Genomic DNA, 14367 nt, shown 5'->3' with positions numbered 1-14367 from the left:
TTCCAATGATTATGTATCAAATAGTTTTAATTAAATATCTATTTTAATTAAGCATACTAATTGAATGAGATTTCTTCATTATCTGGGACCATGATTGTTGCATATAATGTGTTTTGTTTATTTTAAAGGGATTGTAAAGAGGTTTTCGGGTGACACTGATAGCATCAATTTGCACCATTCCAATTTTCAATCAGACATCTGTAATTCCTGCAATTCCTCTAAAACTAAGTGCTGGTGGCACTAATCATGAAGGGCCTTCTGTGATGTATTTTCGACTATTGACGTCATCAAACACTCAGTTTTAGTGGAATTGCAGGAACCACAGATGTCTGATTGAAAATTGGAATGATGCAAATTGATGCTATCAATTGATCCTATACACTTTAAAATTTTAGAAAACCTCTTTACAATCTCTTTTACATTACAACCAATAACAGTAAAACATAAATCTTTCAGAGGCTATCTGAGAGGAAGGTTTTAGAGAGTCAATGATGTGTCCCTTCCATCCAAATTATATCTCCAACATGACATGATATGCATTTATAAGTTATTTAACATGTAAATATGTTTTAAGTTTATATTGTTAGGTGTTATTGCTTAAGCTTTTATTCCTCTTTTTATTGTGAAATAAATTTTTCTATTTTAGTTTTTATGCATGACACATTCCTTTACTTGTGAAAAACAAAACAAAACAGCAGATGAAACATAATGAAATTATTTTTCAAACCAAATGCCTGATTTGTAAATACATCAGCAGAACTGTAGCATTGCCCAAAATGCAATCTTTAGTTTTCTTATTTTGAATTGAAAAATAACATGAATATGAACACATTGCATTCAATTGTATGATTTAATATGCTGTCTTTAGACTTACATTGCCTTTCTGTACCAACCTTTATAAAATTTGCTATCAAGTAATTTTAATGACTTCAAATCAGATTCTTTTATATGATTTCTCTAGGCATAGGGCCTACTCATCAGACTCATCATTGAGATTTGTTTTACCATTTATTTTACACATGTTTATGTATTAGATTTAAAATAGATAAATTTTGTTTGGGATTATTTTTTTTAATAGAATTTAGCAGGAATGAAAAGTGAAATGATTATGAGTTTGTGATGAGTTGCATTTTCTTGGTTTAAACGCAATGATAAGAATAAATGTACTTATATAACTTCTGTCTTTTCAATCAAGTCTAATAAGAAGATCAGAATGACTAGTCTTTTATCTTATTGTTTATTGTTTATAATGTCTAATTAGAAGAAGCATTATTAATATGTAATCAATAAATCCATGCACAACTAATGAGTTAACAATCAACATCTATTCTTCTTGATACCATTAGATTTTTGTAAGACATAAGTCAATCATGTTTTTCTGATACTCAGTGACACAGTGTTGTGTGTGATGTGTTATTTTCAGATACAATTAACCATGATTATGTCAAAAAGATATGCCTTTATGTATTAAATATCAAATTTGACAATTAGAGCATTGAAACATCATTTAGTTATTATGTTAGTATTTTCATATTTATTCCATAAACCTATTTAATTTATTTATTAATTGTTATTATGATGTTGTTTTGTATTAAAAATAAAGTTCAAATTTGTTTTTTTTGTAGTTTTATTACTGTATTACATAGAGTTTATATCCATAAAGATGATCTACCTTTATATAGCTACTAAGGGAAAACAGTACATTATGTACATGCTATAAAATTTATAAAACAGTAATTTAACCCTTTTTACTATTCCCTATTCGATTGTACTTTAAGGATTAAGGAGATTAGTGGATTGAGATCTGTTCATTGTTTGCTATTTTTCTATCCTATTAAATACTCTCAACATAGCTTACTCAAAAGTTGCCACTATTTTGTCCCACACCCACACATTTTGGTCCCACACCCATACATTTTGTCCCACACATAATCATTTTTCACAGCTTAGATTTGAATGAACAGGCATATGATAAATTTTCTCGATATTTTGCTGGTAATGAACTAAGGTTAGGCAGTTAAAATTCACATTTAACAGTGGTCTGATTCAGTGATTGTCTTGATGACTTACCCTCCCATGTAAACACAAAAGAAAGATGGCTACCCCCTTAGAAAGGAATTTTGAAGTGTGTCAAATCAAAAGATAATAGTTACATAAATGTGAAAATCTGTGAAAATATAACTAGGTCATAAACTGTTATGTTATGTGTTGATGAAAATTCTCAAGTAAGGAGAGTTGTTCTCAGTTTTATGGATGGGTCTTTGAATGAGAGCAAAGCATTGTTGGTGTTGAAGTCGATAATGATGGTTGCATAACAAACTGACACAGGTCTACAATCAATATGATTGGTTACCTTTAAAAAAAGAGGATTGTGTATATAATAAGCTATATATAATTTTTTGTCACACCCAATACAACCATTACTTAGCCATGATATCATTCAGTCTAGGGGTGCGATATTAAGTCTTAGTAGATCAATTTTCTTGATACTGCTTACTGGACCTAGCGTTAGACCTATTATATTTTATTGGTAAAAATAAGCAATGAATAAGTGGGAAGGCCTAGTTCTACATAACCTAAAACAAGTTACCCTAGTATAGTTAAAATGGCACCCATGGCCATTAACAAACAAATTCAAATTTTTGTGGCCACTACTTCAAATTTTTTTCATTTATTCTGATCGTTTAAGTCCGTGAAGAATTTCAATCCACTGAACTTATCCATCTTCAATCGAGATAACTTGAAGCTTATCAGCAGTTATAAACCATCATTTTGACATTTTTTCCAGAAAGTTACAGAAGAAGATTTCTAATAACATACACCTAGAATTTTAGAAATGGCTGATCCAAGAGAAAATATGGATACTTCATCTGATAATCAGAAGGGAAAGGGGGTAGGGATTCAGATCATTCCACTGCCAGAAAAAGAAAAAGAGGCGCCAAAACAACAGAATGAAGAGACATTTAATATTGATACCAACCTAATTCCAAAATCTTCTCTAAAAGAGACAGAAATGGTTGAACTAGCTGGGCTAGGATTGAATATTTTCAATCAAGATGAATTTGAACAAGGTATGTTGCTTATGAACATGATGCATGGCGGCTGAAACTGAAAGGAAAAAATAGAAAGCAAACAACTATTTTTACAAGAATAAGCATTGTACCCATTTACAGTTGTAACTGTAATAATGAGCAAAGATGACGTATTCAAGTTCCTCATAATTTCATAAGCTGACCAAGATTAGAACCCTTGACCACAATTTGTTTGACACGACCTAGCAAATGACTTCATTCAAACACTGTTACTCGCACTTCGTTCAGTAACTTGGGCAACTAAATGGATAATAATTTCTTTACATTGATGTTTGATTTGTTTCTTAGGTGTAATGAATCAAGTGGGTCAGGCACTGGCTGAGGAAGAAGAAAAGAGGATAAGAAAAATTATAGAAAAGGAATTAAAAGGAGTCGAAGATGATATTAAGTAGGTTTTAGTTTTATTTCTTGAGGACTAAGAATGGATCAAGATCAACTGTCTTCATATTTTTTCCAAATATGCTTTATCACATAAGGCTCTGTGCTTCGTTTTAGTGGAATTGCAGGAACCACAGACATGATTGAAAATTGGAATGGTGCAAATTGATACTATTAGTGTCCCCGATACACATATACAATCTAGAAAACCTCTTTACAATTTCTTAAATAATAGTGTATACTAATCAAAAGCCACTGGATGCATATAGTTGAAATAGTTTTGCTAAACCTAGACTTAATCTATAATAGATAATATGTTATTTGGTATTTCTTTCAGGCAGACAAAAGCAGACTTGGTCCATATTGTGAAAGTTGTAGCACAGTGGAGCAGAAGTGATCAATCAAGTCCTGAAGTGAAAAGAAGATTGGAGATTGTTAATAAATCTAAAGATGTTAAAGTAAGCATTCAGAAGAAGGTTTATATAACTAAAAGCTCTTAATATGCTTATGCTTAAGATGTCAAACACGAGCACTATGTAAGAAAACCAAATAAATTCAAAAATAATAAAATTCTATTTTTAGTTGAAACAAATGAAGAAGCTTGTATCTCGTAAGAAAGTTTTAGAAGCCAAACTATTAGGGGTTGATATAGATAGCAGTGATGAAGGTTTGTATTTTTTTTTTGGTAGAGTAAGTGTCAATTTAACTCTGCTTACCAAGAGATATGTATATATATGCATTTAAAAAAGGCAGTTTTTGATATCTTTGTAATAAAAATTGCTTCAATCGAATCATACACCTCTCTCCTATCCTCTGCTGCATTAAATCCAAATATTCTTTACAAAAATAAATATTATTTCTTTAAAGATGATGATGGTATAGGTCAGATATTGAAGAAAGAAGGAGGTGGATTTAGTGAAACAGAACGTGAAAGAATGATAAGAGTTGGAGAAATGACTCCATTTGGTACAATCATATCTGACTCTTCATCAAAACAAGCAAAACCAAGTACATCTAAAGAGGAAGAACCAGCGGAAGATAAGAAGGAAAAATTGAGGAAGTATCTCTTATCAAAATTAGAACAGAAGAAAGGACTTAAAAGACAGTCTGAGACTGCTAGTGAAGAAACATCACCAGAAAAGAAGTCTAAAGCAGACGCTTTAGATAACTCTGAAAGTGCTGAAGTTATTCAAGCACGTCTCGAGAGACGAAGGAAGATTTTACCTATTGGAGTGCAACCAGAAGATGTTGAAGAAGAGGAAGAAGGTGAAATTGTAGATGATGATGGTGATGAGGATTATGTACCACATGATAATGATCTTGTTGATTCTGATGAAGGTCAGCCATTTTTTTTTCTAACATTTTTGTTAGATTTTCCTCATACTAAAAAAAAACATTATTTAAGTGGTCATGCATGAGGTTATCAGTCAGCACACCAACTGCAGAGTGGCATCAAGGTGTTCAGGATGAGCATGTCTACCAGTAATTTGCTGTAGGACAACTCCAAATAAATTCAAAATTTACGTCAAAACTTTTTTTCCTATAGAAATCGCTACTGGAAGTAAAGGATCTGATAAAACCATATCAAAGTCGAAAAATATTTCTGCCAAAGTATCTTCTACTAAAATGAAAGTAAAGAAACCAGTTGTATTTCGTAAAACCAAAGATGATGGGGATGAAAAGTACTTTCACAAAAGAATAAGGTAAGTAATGTCTTATGAAGTATGCCTGAAATTGTTGGCTTTATATGTATCACGTACTCTAACATATCTAGTACATTACTAATTGTGTTTCCTTTTGATACATTACAACATCTGATTTAAAAGATATCAAATAAGATGAGTACTGTGTATATTTTTAGAGAGTTCCAAAAAGAAGAATTGGCCAAACAGAAAGAAGAAGGGGAAAGTGAAGAAGATGAAGAATTTGATGGTGGATTAGTTGTTCCTGGTAGAATTTGGTCCAAATTATTTAAGTAAGTTTCCTGATATCTAAATGCTTATTACTCACAATTTCCAAATACATTAAAGAAAACGTTTTTCACTGCTAAAAAGTGCTCAATATATTAATGGTAGAGACAAATTAAAAACTATTCAAAATAGAATCTTGAGTGTTTCATACTGTGCTGTCTGTCGAACAGCGGGCGGTGCCACTTTATTTTAACAAATTAAAAAATTTGCCCAAATATATGCGTCAGAATGCATCAAATCAGTTTAATTTTTCTAGAAAATTTTGGAAGCACCCTTTCTGAGGCCAGAGGCCTGCGACTATGACGCCTCCACAGATTTCCGCCCCTATTGAGTTGTTGCTCTTGAGTGACAACTTGAGTGATGTAATACAGTGTATTATTTGTTCTGCATCTGAATACAGTATATCTTTATACACATTGCAAGTTATTCAGAATAAATTGTATAATTTATTGTGAAGTTTGTTTGTAAATGACTTTGAATATATTTTGCCAGGTATCAGCGTACTGGTGTTCGCTGGCTATGGGAATTACATGGACAAGAAGCTGGTGGTATAGTAGGTGATGAAATGGGTCTTGGTAAAACTATTCAGATGATTGCATTTTTAGCATCTTTACGGCAAAGCAAATTGAGGAACAAAAATTTTAGGTATGCATACTGTTTTATAGATAGAAATTTGAAACAACCCTTACCTTTCAACTTGTTTTTTGCATGAAAATCCATTCAAATGGGTCCTTGTATCATCGCCATGATTTCGAGTAATTGCTTTTTTGAAGCGTTATTTGCAAGGAAACACTGAAAGTGTATTTAGTTCCTCTTTACTATGATTTTGATATAGTTTTTTTTTGTTTTTTTTTGCAGACATACTGGTCTAGGTCCATGTATAGTTGTTTGTCCAACTACTGTCATGCATCAATGGGTAAAAGAATTTCATAAATGGTGGCCTCCATTTCGTGTAGCTATATTACATTCTTCTGGTTCTCATGTTGGGAAAGATGTAAGTGCTTTGTTTTCTTAATGGATACTAATTTCCTAAGCTGTAGCTTATACCTAAAACAGACACAAATTGTGATGCTAAACCTTTCACAGTTGAATATTTTACGCTACAAATTAAGATTGGATTCTTGTAAATATAAAAAATTTAAATACTTTAAGGTTAAAGATACCAAAATTGTTGCCAGATATTGTTAGTTTCCAATCAGACAGACAGTTTCCAATCAAGCAAAACAGCCCTTTTGTCAGCTCTCCATTCAATCTTCCAATCAATAATCATGGACAGCAACAGTATCTACTAACACAATTTGCTAACAATTTGTAATTAAGATAGCATATGATTTAAAAAGTTAATCTACGTACAACTATCTGAAAATGTAATTCCTTTAAGATAAAAAAGTTCATGTGTATTTATAATTTGATATTTTAGGGTGATTTAGTAAGAAGTATAGTCAAAGATAATGGTGTATTAGTAACTTCCTATAATACATTAGTTGGTAGTCAGGACACAGTACTACATTATAACTGGCATTATGTTATATTAGATGAAGGTCATAAGATTAGAAATCCTGATGCTCAAGCTACACTAGCATGTAAACAGGTAATGATGAACATATTTATATCAATGCTTATATAAGGATAAAACCATCTATGGAGGATAAAGCAAAATTTTGAAATCAATAACATTCAGTAGTTAATACATTATGGAGATTATGACCTGATAGTGTAATACGATCTTAAAGAGAGAACCATGTACATATGACATAGCCTTAAGCACAAATGGTGTATGCATCAACTAAGACTCTCTGTATAAGCTAGTGAAATATTGATAAAATATATATGGAAAAGGCAGATATTTTTATCGTACAGTTTCACAAAATTTTATAATTGAGTTATATTTTTGTTATACTCTAATTTCAGTTCCGTACAGCTCATCGTATTATCTTATCTGGTTCACCAATACAGAATAATTTAAAAGAGTTATGGTCCTTGTTTGATTTTATATTTCCTGGTAAACTAGGAACATTACCAGATTTTATGCAGCATTTCTCAGTGCCTATTGTACAAGGTGGTTATTCTAATGCTACACAAGTTCAGGTAGGCTATTTATAATAGTATTTATATCAATAAAAATCATGTTTTCATTCATTGGCCAAGACTTGAACAGTTATGTTGGAGGTATAGTGATAGTTTACAAATATTTCATTTGAAACTATGGCAAGTTATATATAGTTCAATGGCTTAAGCCATCAAGGCATGAACAACTGTGCAGTAGATTTGGTTGATCATCTGTGTTCAAATTCAAAATACAATGCCGTTTGTGGAGTAATGGAGTCTGTTTCTACTAAATCAATGGTTACTAGAGAATAGATTGTTAAAGTTTATAATAATTGTTATTTCAGGTAGAAACAGCCTATAGATGTGCCTCTATATTACGTGATACCATCAATCCATTTTTATTACGACGTATGAAAGCTGATGTTAAAGCTAATTTAGATTTGCCTGAGAAAAATGAACAGGTAGTTTCTTAATTCCTTCATTAATCTTTACAATACCATTAAATACAGACTAGAATAATGAGGAAAGATGACTTATTCAAGTCACCAGATTTTCACAAGCTGGCCAAGAATAGAACCCATGACCACCATTAGCTAAATACATTATTTTGATTGATATCTTACAGGTATTATTTTGTCGACTAACTGATGAACAACATGATGTTTATAAACAATATTTATCATCTAGAGAATGTGAAAATATTTTAGCTGGAAAATATCAGGTAAGCTTCTAACATGATAGTCAATTCACGTTTTGCATCATTATGTCAAAACCAGTCATAATGAAAATGCTTTATCTATGTGACCAAATACATGCTATGCTTTATCACATAAGACCCTATGCGATAAGTGAGGTCATCAAACACTTGGTTTTAGTGGAATTGCAGGAACCACAAATGTCTGATTAAAAATTGGAATGTTGCAAATTGATGATATCAGTATCCCTATACACAAACAATTTCAATTTAGAAAACCTCTTTACAATCTCTTTAAGATTCACCACATAGTTTCTTCATAAAATGGCAGAAAGTAAGAAAAAAACTTTCTATAGATTTTTTATTTGAAGAAATCACGTGAAGGGAATTAAAGGAAACAACAAACTAAAATTCCTGAATTTTGTGTTATTGTTAGATATTTGCTGGTTTAATAACATTACGTAAGATTTGTAACCATCCTGATATCTCTACTGGTGGACCTAGAGTATTTGATGTTAGAGAATATGATCAAGATGAAACATTAAATTATGGTTATTATAAAAGATCAGGTAAAATGATAGTGGTGGAAGCTTTATTAAGATTATGGAAACAACAAGGTCATAAAGTTCTTCTTTTTTCACAAAGTACAAAGGTAGGATATTATTTTTCATAGACAAATACTATTTTAGATATATGATTGGTGGGCAATTTTCTAGCAAGTTGCATTTCTGAGTGAGTAACCTGTGTATATCTTATGCAACACCACACCTGTGCAAGTGCTTTCGACAGTCAGCCAGGTGTGAGCTCTATCCCCCTAAAACCAAAATTTATGAGTTGCGACATATTATTGAGGCAGCCATTGGGGTTATTTCAAACATATGTGATATAACGACAGGAAAGTAGAGAACATCGTCAAAATTGAAATCAAAGATGATTAACTTGGTATTTCCCATCATTTCTTTTTCATTTGGAACCTAAGGTTTGTTGGATATAGTTTACATGCAATTAAATAAGATTTATTTTTGTAGATGTTGGATATATTAGAATCATTTGTACAGAAACATGATTATCATTATTTACGTATGGATGGTACAACAACAGTAGCTGGTAGACAGCCATTAATTACTAAATTTAATCAGGTAAATATATAGATTTAAGAATCTATATCTCTCTCAGACTTGTAATAGCAAATTTCAATATTGATATTTTTGGGTAAAACTGTAGAAATTCTAAAAAGTTTTAGAATTTTCACCAAATAATTCTATATTCTATACCAGTGGTTCCCAACCTTTTTTCAGCCTTAACACCCCTGGAGCAATCACGTGGATCTTTTACACCCCAATAAGTTGTTTCATCCACATTTCCAGCATGTGATGATGTGAGGTGCACTCTAAATTCAAAATATATACATCTCCTACACCAGTTGGCAACACACTAGTCCCACACCCGCAGGCGGTGAAAACACCACAGGTTTGGAACTGGGGTTCTATAGCATAGCTATTCTAAAACTCTGGCTGTCTTCAAAATGAATCCATATTCCTTGAAATGTCAATCTCTTATATTAAAAAGAATTTATTTTATTTTGTAGGATAAATCTATATTTGTATTTCTGTTAACTACACGAGTTGGAGGTTTAGGTGTTAATTTAACAGGAGCTAATAGAGTAGTTATATTTGATCCTGACTGGAATCCTAGTACTGATATGCAGGCTAGAGAACGGGCCTGGCGTATTGGTCAACAGAAACAAGTTACTATATATAGACTACTGACGTCTGGTACTATAGAAGAGAAGATATATCATAGGTAATTGTTACTTATTTTTATAGACAATTGCAATAACAACAATGCCTTCATGGATTTTCTGAATGTCATTAGTATAGTAAGTCTGCTGCTATCAAAAAAAGTTATGGCAGTCTTACCTATCCTTATGATTCAGGACAAAATAGATCCTAAATGAGCATTTGGTAAGTTATAATTATTTGTGAAACGCTACATATTTTATACTTACATATGCAACTCATGCATAATATTTTTTTGACCCTAGGCTATAGATCTATATATGTAATAAAGATGTTTTTTTATTTTGTAGGCAAATATTCAAACAGTTTTTATCAAATCGTGTCCTCAAAGATCCAAAACAAAGACGTTTATTTAAAAGTAACGATATATATGAACTGTTTACATTAGGATCAAAAGACAATGATGAGGGAACAGAAACTAGTGCCATCTTTGCTGGTACAGGGTCTGATGTGAAATTAAAGAAAAATTCAAAAAATATTTTTGATGAAATGAAGGAAGAGAAGAAGGAAAAGGAAATGGAAGTTGCTAGTACACTTGAAGATGATGAAGTAGCTAGAATGCGTGAATTTGCCCGGAAATTAAGTCAACAAATGGAACAAAATAAACTCAAAAAAAGTGAATCTGCCTCAAATTCTCTGCCATCTAAATCAAATGAACCATCTACCTCTAAATCTAAAATAACTTATGCAGATTATAAGAAAATGAAGCTTCAAAAAGAAGGCAGCAGTAACGAATCAAAACTCAAGAAGGAAATTTCAGAACCATCATCATCATCTAATCATACTTCTCATAAAAAACATAAAAAGAAGAAGAGGGATGCAAGTATGTATGTTTTTTTCAAATTCAGCTGTCCGTGTTATTTTTCAGAATAAAACTTTGATGTCCAGTTCTTGTACAATCAAACAAAAATATATCATATCACTTTTCCGATGACCTGGTCTCCAACAATGTAAACAAAATGTATCATATAAGATTAATATGGTGTGATTTTCATTTTTATCTCATGTTCAGCTGTTGTCATTTTAGCAGCTGTAACCATAGCAAAATCTAAATCTACTTTAATTTCATATGTTTTATTAATAATTATTGCAGAATTTGAAGGAGAAAGAATCCCCAATCTTGTTAAACATCGTAAATTTAAACGTGGTAGTGATGGTGAAAATGATGATGATGATAATGAAAAACCAGCATCTAAACAAGATGATTATGTCTTACATACCCTGTTTCAAAAGGGTGGTATACATAGCGCTATGAAACATGATAAAATTATGGAATGTGGTAGACCAGACTATGCTATAGTAGAAGCAGAAGCTGAGAAGGTAGCTAAACAAGCAGTGGCAGCTTTAAGAAAATCTCGTGCAAATTGCGCGTCTGCTTTAGCTGGTGTACCCACTTGGACTGGACAAAATGGTGGAAGAAAGTAAGTCAGTTTCTACTTTTTTTGAAGCCTAAATATCTTGTGCTTATCAAGATTCAAATTATTCAGTTGCACATTGGTTTCACATGGTTTTGGAATGGTTATTACATAGTTACATTGTTATTGCCATTTACAAAGTGGCCTGTTTGTGTTTTGTCTTTAAAATGTCCCCAGATGTATAAAGTTCTAATAATATTGGTGTTTATTATTATAGGCCAAGATTTGGTAAGAAAAAGAGTACATTAGTATTAAATGGTAATAGTACTGTAACAAGTTCAACTACTAGCACGGTTGATAAAAAGGTTTGTATATTTGAAATATGTTAAGAATTTGGTTGTATAGTGTCACAGTTTTTTTTTTTTTTATGTTTCACAAGTAATAACACGTGTGCGAAATTGCGAAAGTCTTGATTTTTTTTCCATTTTTCTCATGAAATTTTTATGAAACATTGCACATGTTTTTAAGTAAATCAGGTGATTCTATTATTTGTATAGGCCTGTGTTAAGAACATGGACAGGGATGTTATTTCCAGCATCCTGATTTCTGTTCATCTCATTCCTTAATTTAAGAAAACCCAAAAATTCTAAAAAATATTGGTCAAATTTTACTATATTTGGAAAAAAAGAATAGGAGCAATGCTGTGTCCCCGTTACATACAAACACTAGAGGTATCTCACTTAAATCCCTTTATCATAAGCAATATGTAAATAATATAAAATATCTTTTTGTATTTTAGGATGAAAATGATAAACATTTTGATGGATCTGTATCAGGCTATGTTGCTACTAATAGTACACCAATGTCATCAGATGAACTGTTATCACGTATGAGAAATCGTCAGGTACCATCAGGTGCTTCTGTATCAGATCCAGCTGTTGAAAGTTTATCCGAAAAGGTGGATACAGCTCATACTGATCTCCTAACAGACATAAGAAATTATGTGGCATTTCAGGCTCGAAATGATGGTCAAGCCATGACTCAGGAATTACTGGATCATTTTGGAACCAGACTTCCACCCAGTGATACTGCCAAATTTAAAGCTATGTTGAAACAATTGTGTAATTTTGATAAAAGCTCTGGTATTGGTATTTGGCAGCTGAAAGAAGAGTTTAGATAAGGTTGTGTGTTATGGGTGTGTAAGAAAGCTGGTCTTTCATGGGTTTTTCAACTCAGGTTTCAATAAATTTATATTGAACAATAAGAATGGTTTTTTTCTTGACAGATTTTGATAAAGCCCTTTTCAACACATTTTCATCAGTGTAGAAGAAGCTGAAATTTCTGCCCGTTAATGCTATGCATGATACAATGTCATACATTTCTGCCTCTGTTAATGCTATGAATTATACATTGTCATACATTTCTGCCTCTGTTAATGCTATGAATTATACAATGTCATACATTTCTGCCCCTGTTAATGCTATGAATTATACAAAGTCATGCATTTCTGCCTCTGTTAATGCTATGAATTGTACAATGTCATACATTTCTGCCTCTGTTAATGCTATGAATTGTACAATGTCATACATTTCTGCCCCTGTAAATGCTATGAATTATACAATGTCATACATTTCTGCCTCTGTTAATGCTATGAATTGTACAATGTCATACATTTCTGCCCCTGTTAATGCTATGAATTAAACAATGTCATACATTTCTACCCCTGTTAATGCTATGAATTATATTCTTGCTTGCCAGAAAACCAATAAGATTAGAGAAATTTGTAAAACAAATTTATACCATAAAAATACAATTGTGTAAAATGAACATTTAGCACGTTTTTTGATTCGATGACAAACAAAACAATAAAAAATACATCCACTGTGAAAGTCCACTCTTTCAAAACATATCATATGAACCAACTCTCGCCATATGTTGAAATAGCATTTTCTTAGCTAATCAAATTGTGCACAAAATACCTACAAGTTAATGAACACATATATAAAATATGGAATAAAAAATAGTTCATTATGTTAAAATTTCTAACAAATAAATAGCCACCTATATACATACATATCATTTTTTCTGAATGTCATTAAATAATCTCATAAAACATAGCTATAATATACTATCTTAAATCAATGTTTGTTTGATTTTAAGCACATTTCTTAAAGCAAATAATTCAAGGCACTTTGATTAAAGGAAAAGTTTGGCTTGTACAGATATATTTTTTTTATTGATGTAGATTATTTATTAATGGTATTCATTTACAGCTCAATAGTGAAAAATTAGAAAAAATACTCAAGAACCCAGCTCTGCACTATATAGGTCTCTTCTGGCTAGCAATTTCATCTAGTGGTGCTGTTGATGAAAATATTAATTAAATGGAAGCAAATTTTAACGTACTATAGAGCTATATATGATTACATTATATGAACATATCTTATGTAGAAAATTATCAGTAGCAGTCAAACTTTTCCTTTAAAAACAGGAAAAGAATGCATTGGTCTGGATATGAAATACATGTTATATATTACATCAGAAAGGTCATGGATAGCTATTAAGTACTAGGCATTTAACTTTGATATTTCTTAAAAATCACGTCTATTTTATTGAGGAGAATTTGATATTGATAAGGGTTGGTCCCGTAAACATGGTTACGAAAAAAAAAACAAAAATCTCTTAGGTAGGTGGACAACTTCTGTAGCTTACACATGTATGATGTTATGCAAGTTATCATATTATACTTATAATTTATAAGAATTTTGTAAGAAACTTTGAATGGAATAAGTATCGTCAAGTTTCCGTTGGTTTCAAAAGATCATCATATCAACCAATATTACTATCAACAAATGGTATAAGACAATCAAAACACAATTTGACGTCAAATTAATATCAAGAAACATAACATATAACTGGTGGAATATTTACTAAACAAAATTATTAAAGTGCTCTGTACCCCAAATCAATATTAAGAAATGATATTCAGGTGAAAAAAATATGTGTGGTAAATCAATTCATATGGATTTA

At 31.4% G+C, this 14367-nt stretch overlaps 2 protein-coding genes across 2 annotated transcripts; both read left to right on the top strand.

The window, feature by feature from the left end:
* Positions 1-2836: 2836 nt before the first annotated feature.
* On the top strand, positions 2837-5445 carry LOTGIDRAFT_155215 (hypothetical protein; the record flags this gene model as incomplete). Its single annotated transcript, XM_009066797.1, has 7 exons — positions 2837-3071; positions 3381-3480; positions 3808-3928; positions 4053-4137; positions 4338-4808; positions 5017-5173; positions 5332-5445. Coding segments are annotated over 7 exons (1283 nt in total), but the record flags the coding sequence as incomplete, so codon positions are not given.
* An 860-nt stretch (positions 5446-6305) lies between these two features.
* Positions 6306-12517, top strand: LOTGIDRAFT_108551 (hypothetical protein; the record flags this gene model as incomplete). The annotated part of the gene is made up of 12 exons (XM_009066796.1): positions 6306-6434; positions 6861-7031; positions 7352-7528; positions 7834-7953; positions 8115-8210; positions 8620-8835; positions 9212-9322; positions 9772-9986; positions 10273-10805; positions 11076-11403; positions 11615-11702; positions 12137-12517. Coding segments are annotated over 12 exons (2565 nt in total), but the record flags the coding sequence as incomplete, so codon positions are not given.
* Positions 12518-14367: the final 1850 nt, after the last annotated feature.

The sequence above is a fragment of the Lottia gigantea genome (assembly GCF_000327385.1).
Source record: "Lottia gigantea unplaced genomic scaffold LOTGIsca_8, whole genome shotgun sequence".
Classification (NCBI taxonomy): Eukaryota; Metazoa; Mollusca; class Gastropoda; family Lottiidae; genus Lottia; species Lottia gigantea.
This window is presented reverse-complemented; position numbering and strand designations above follow the sequence as displayed.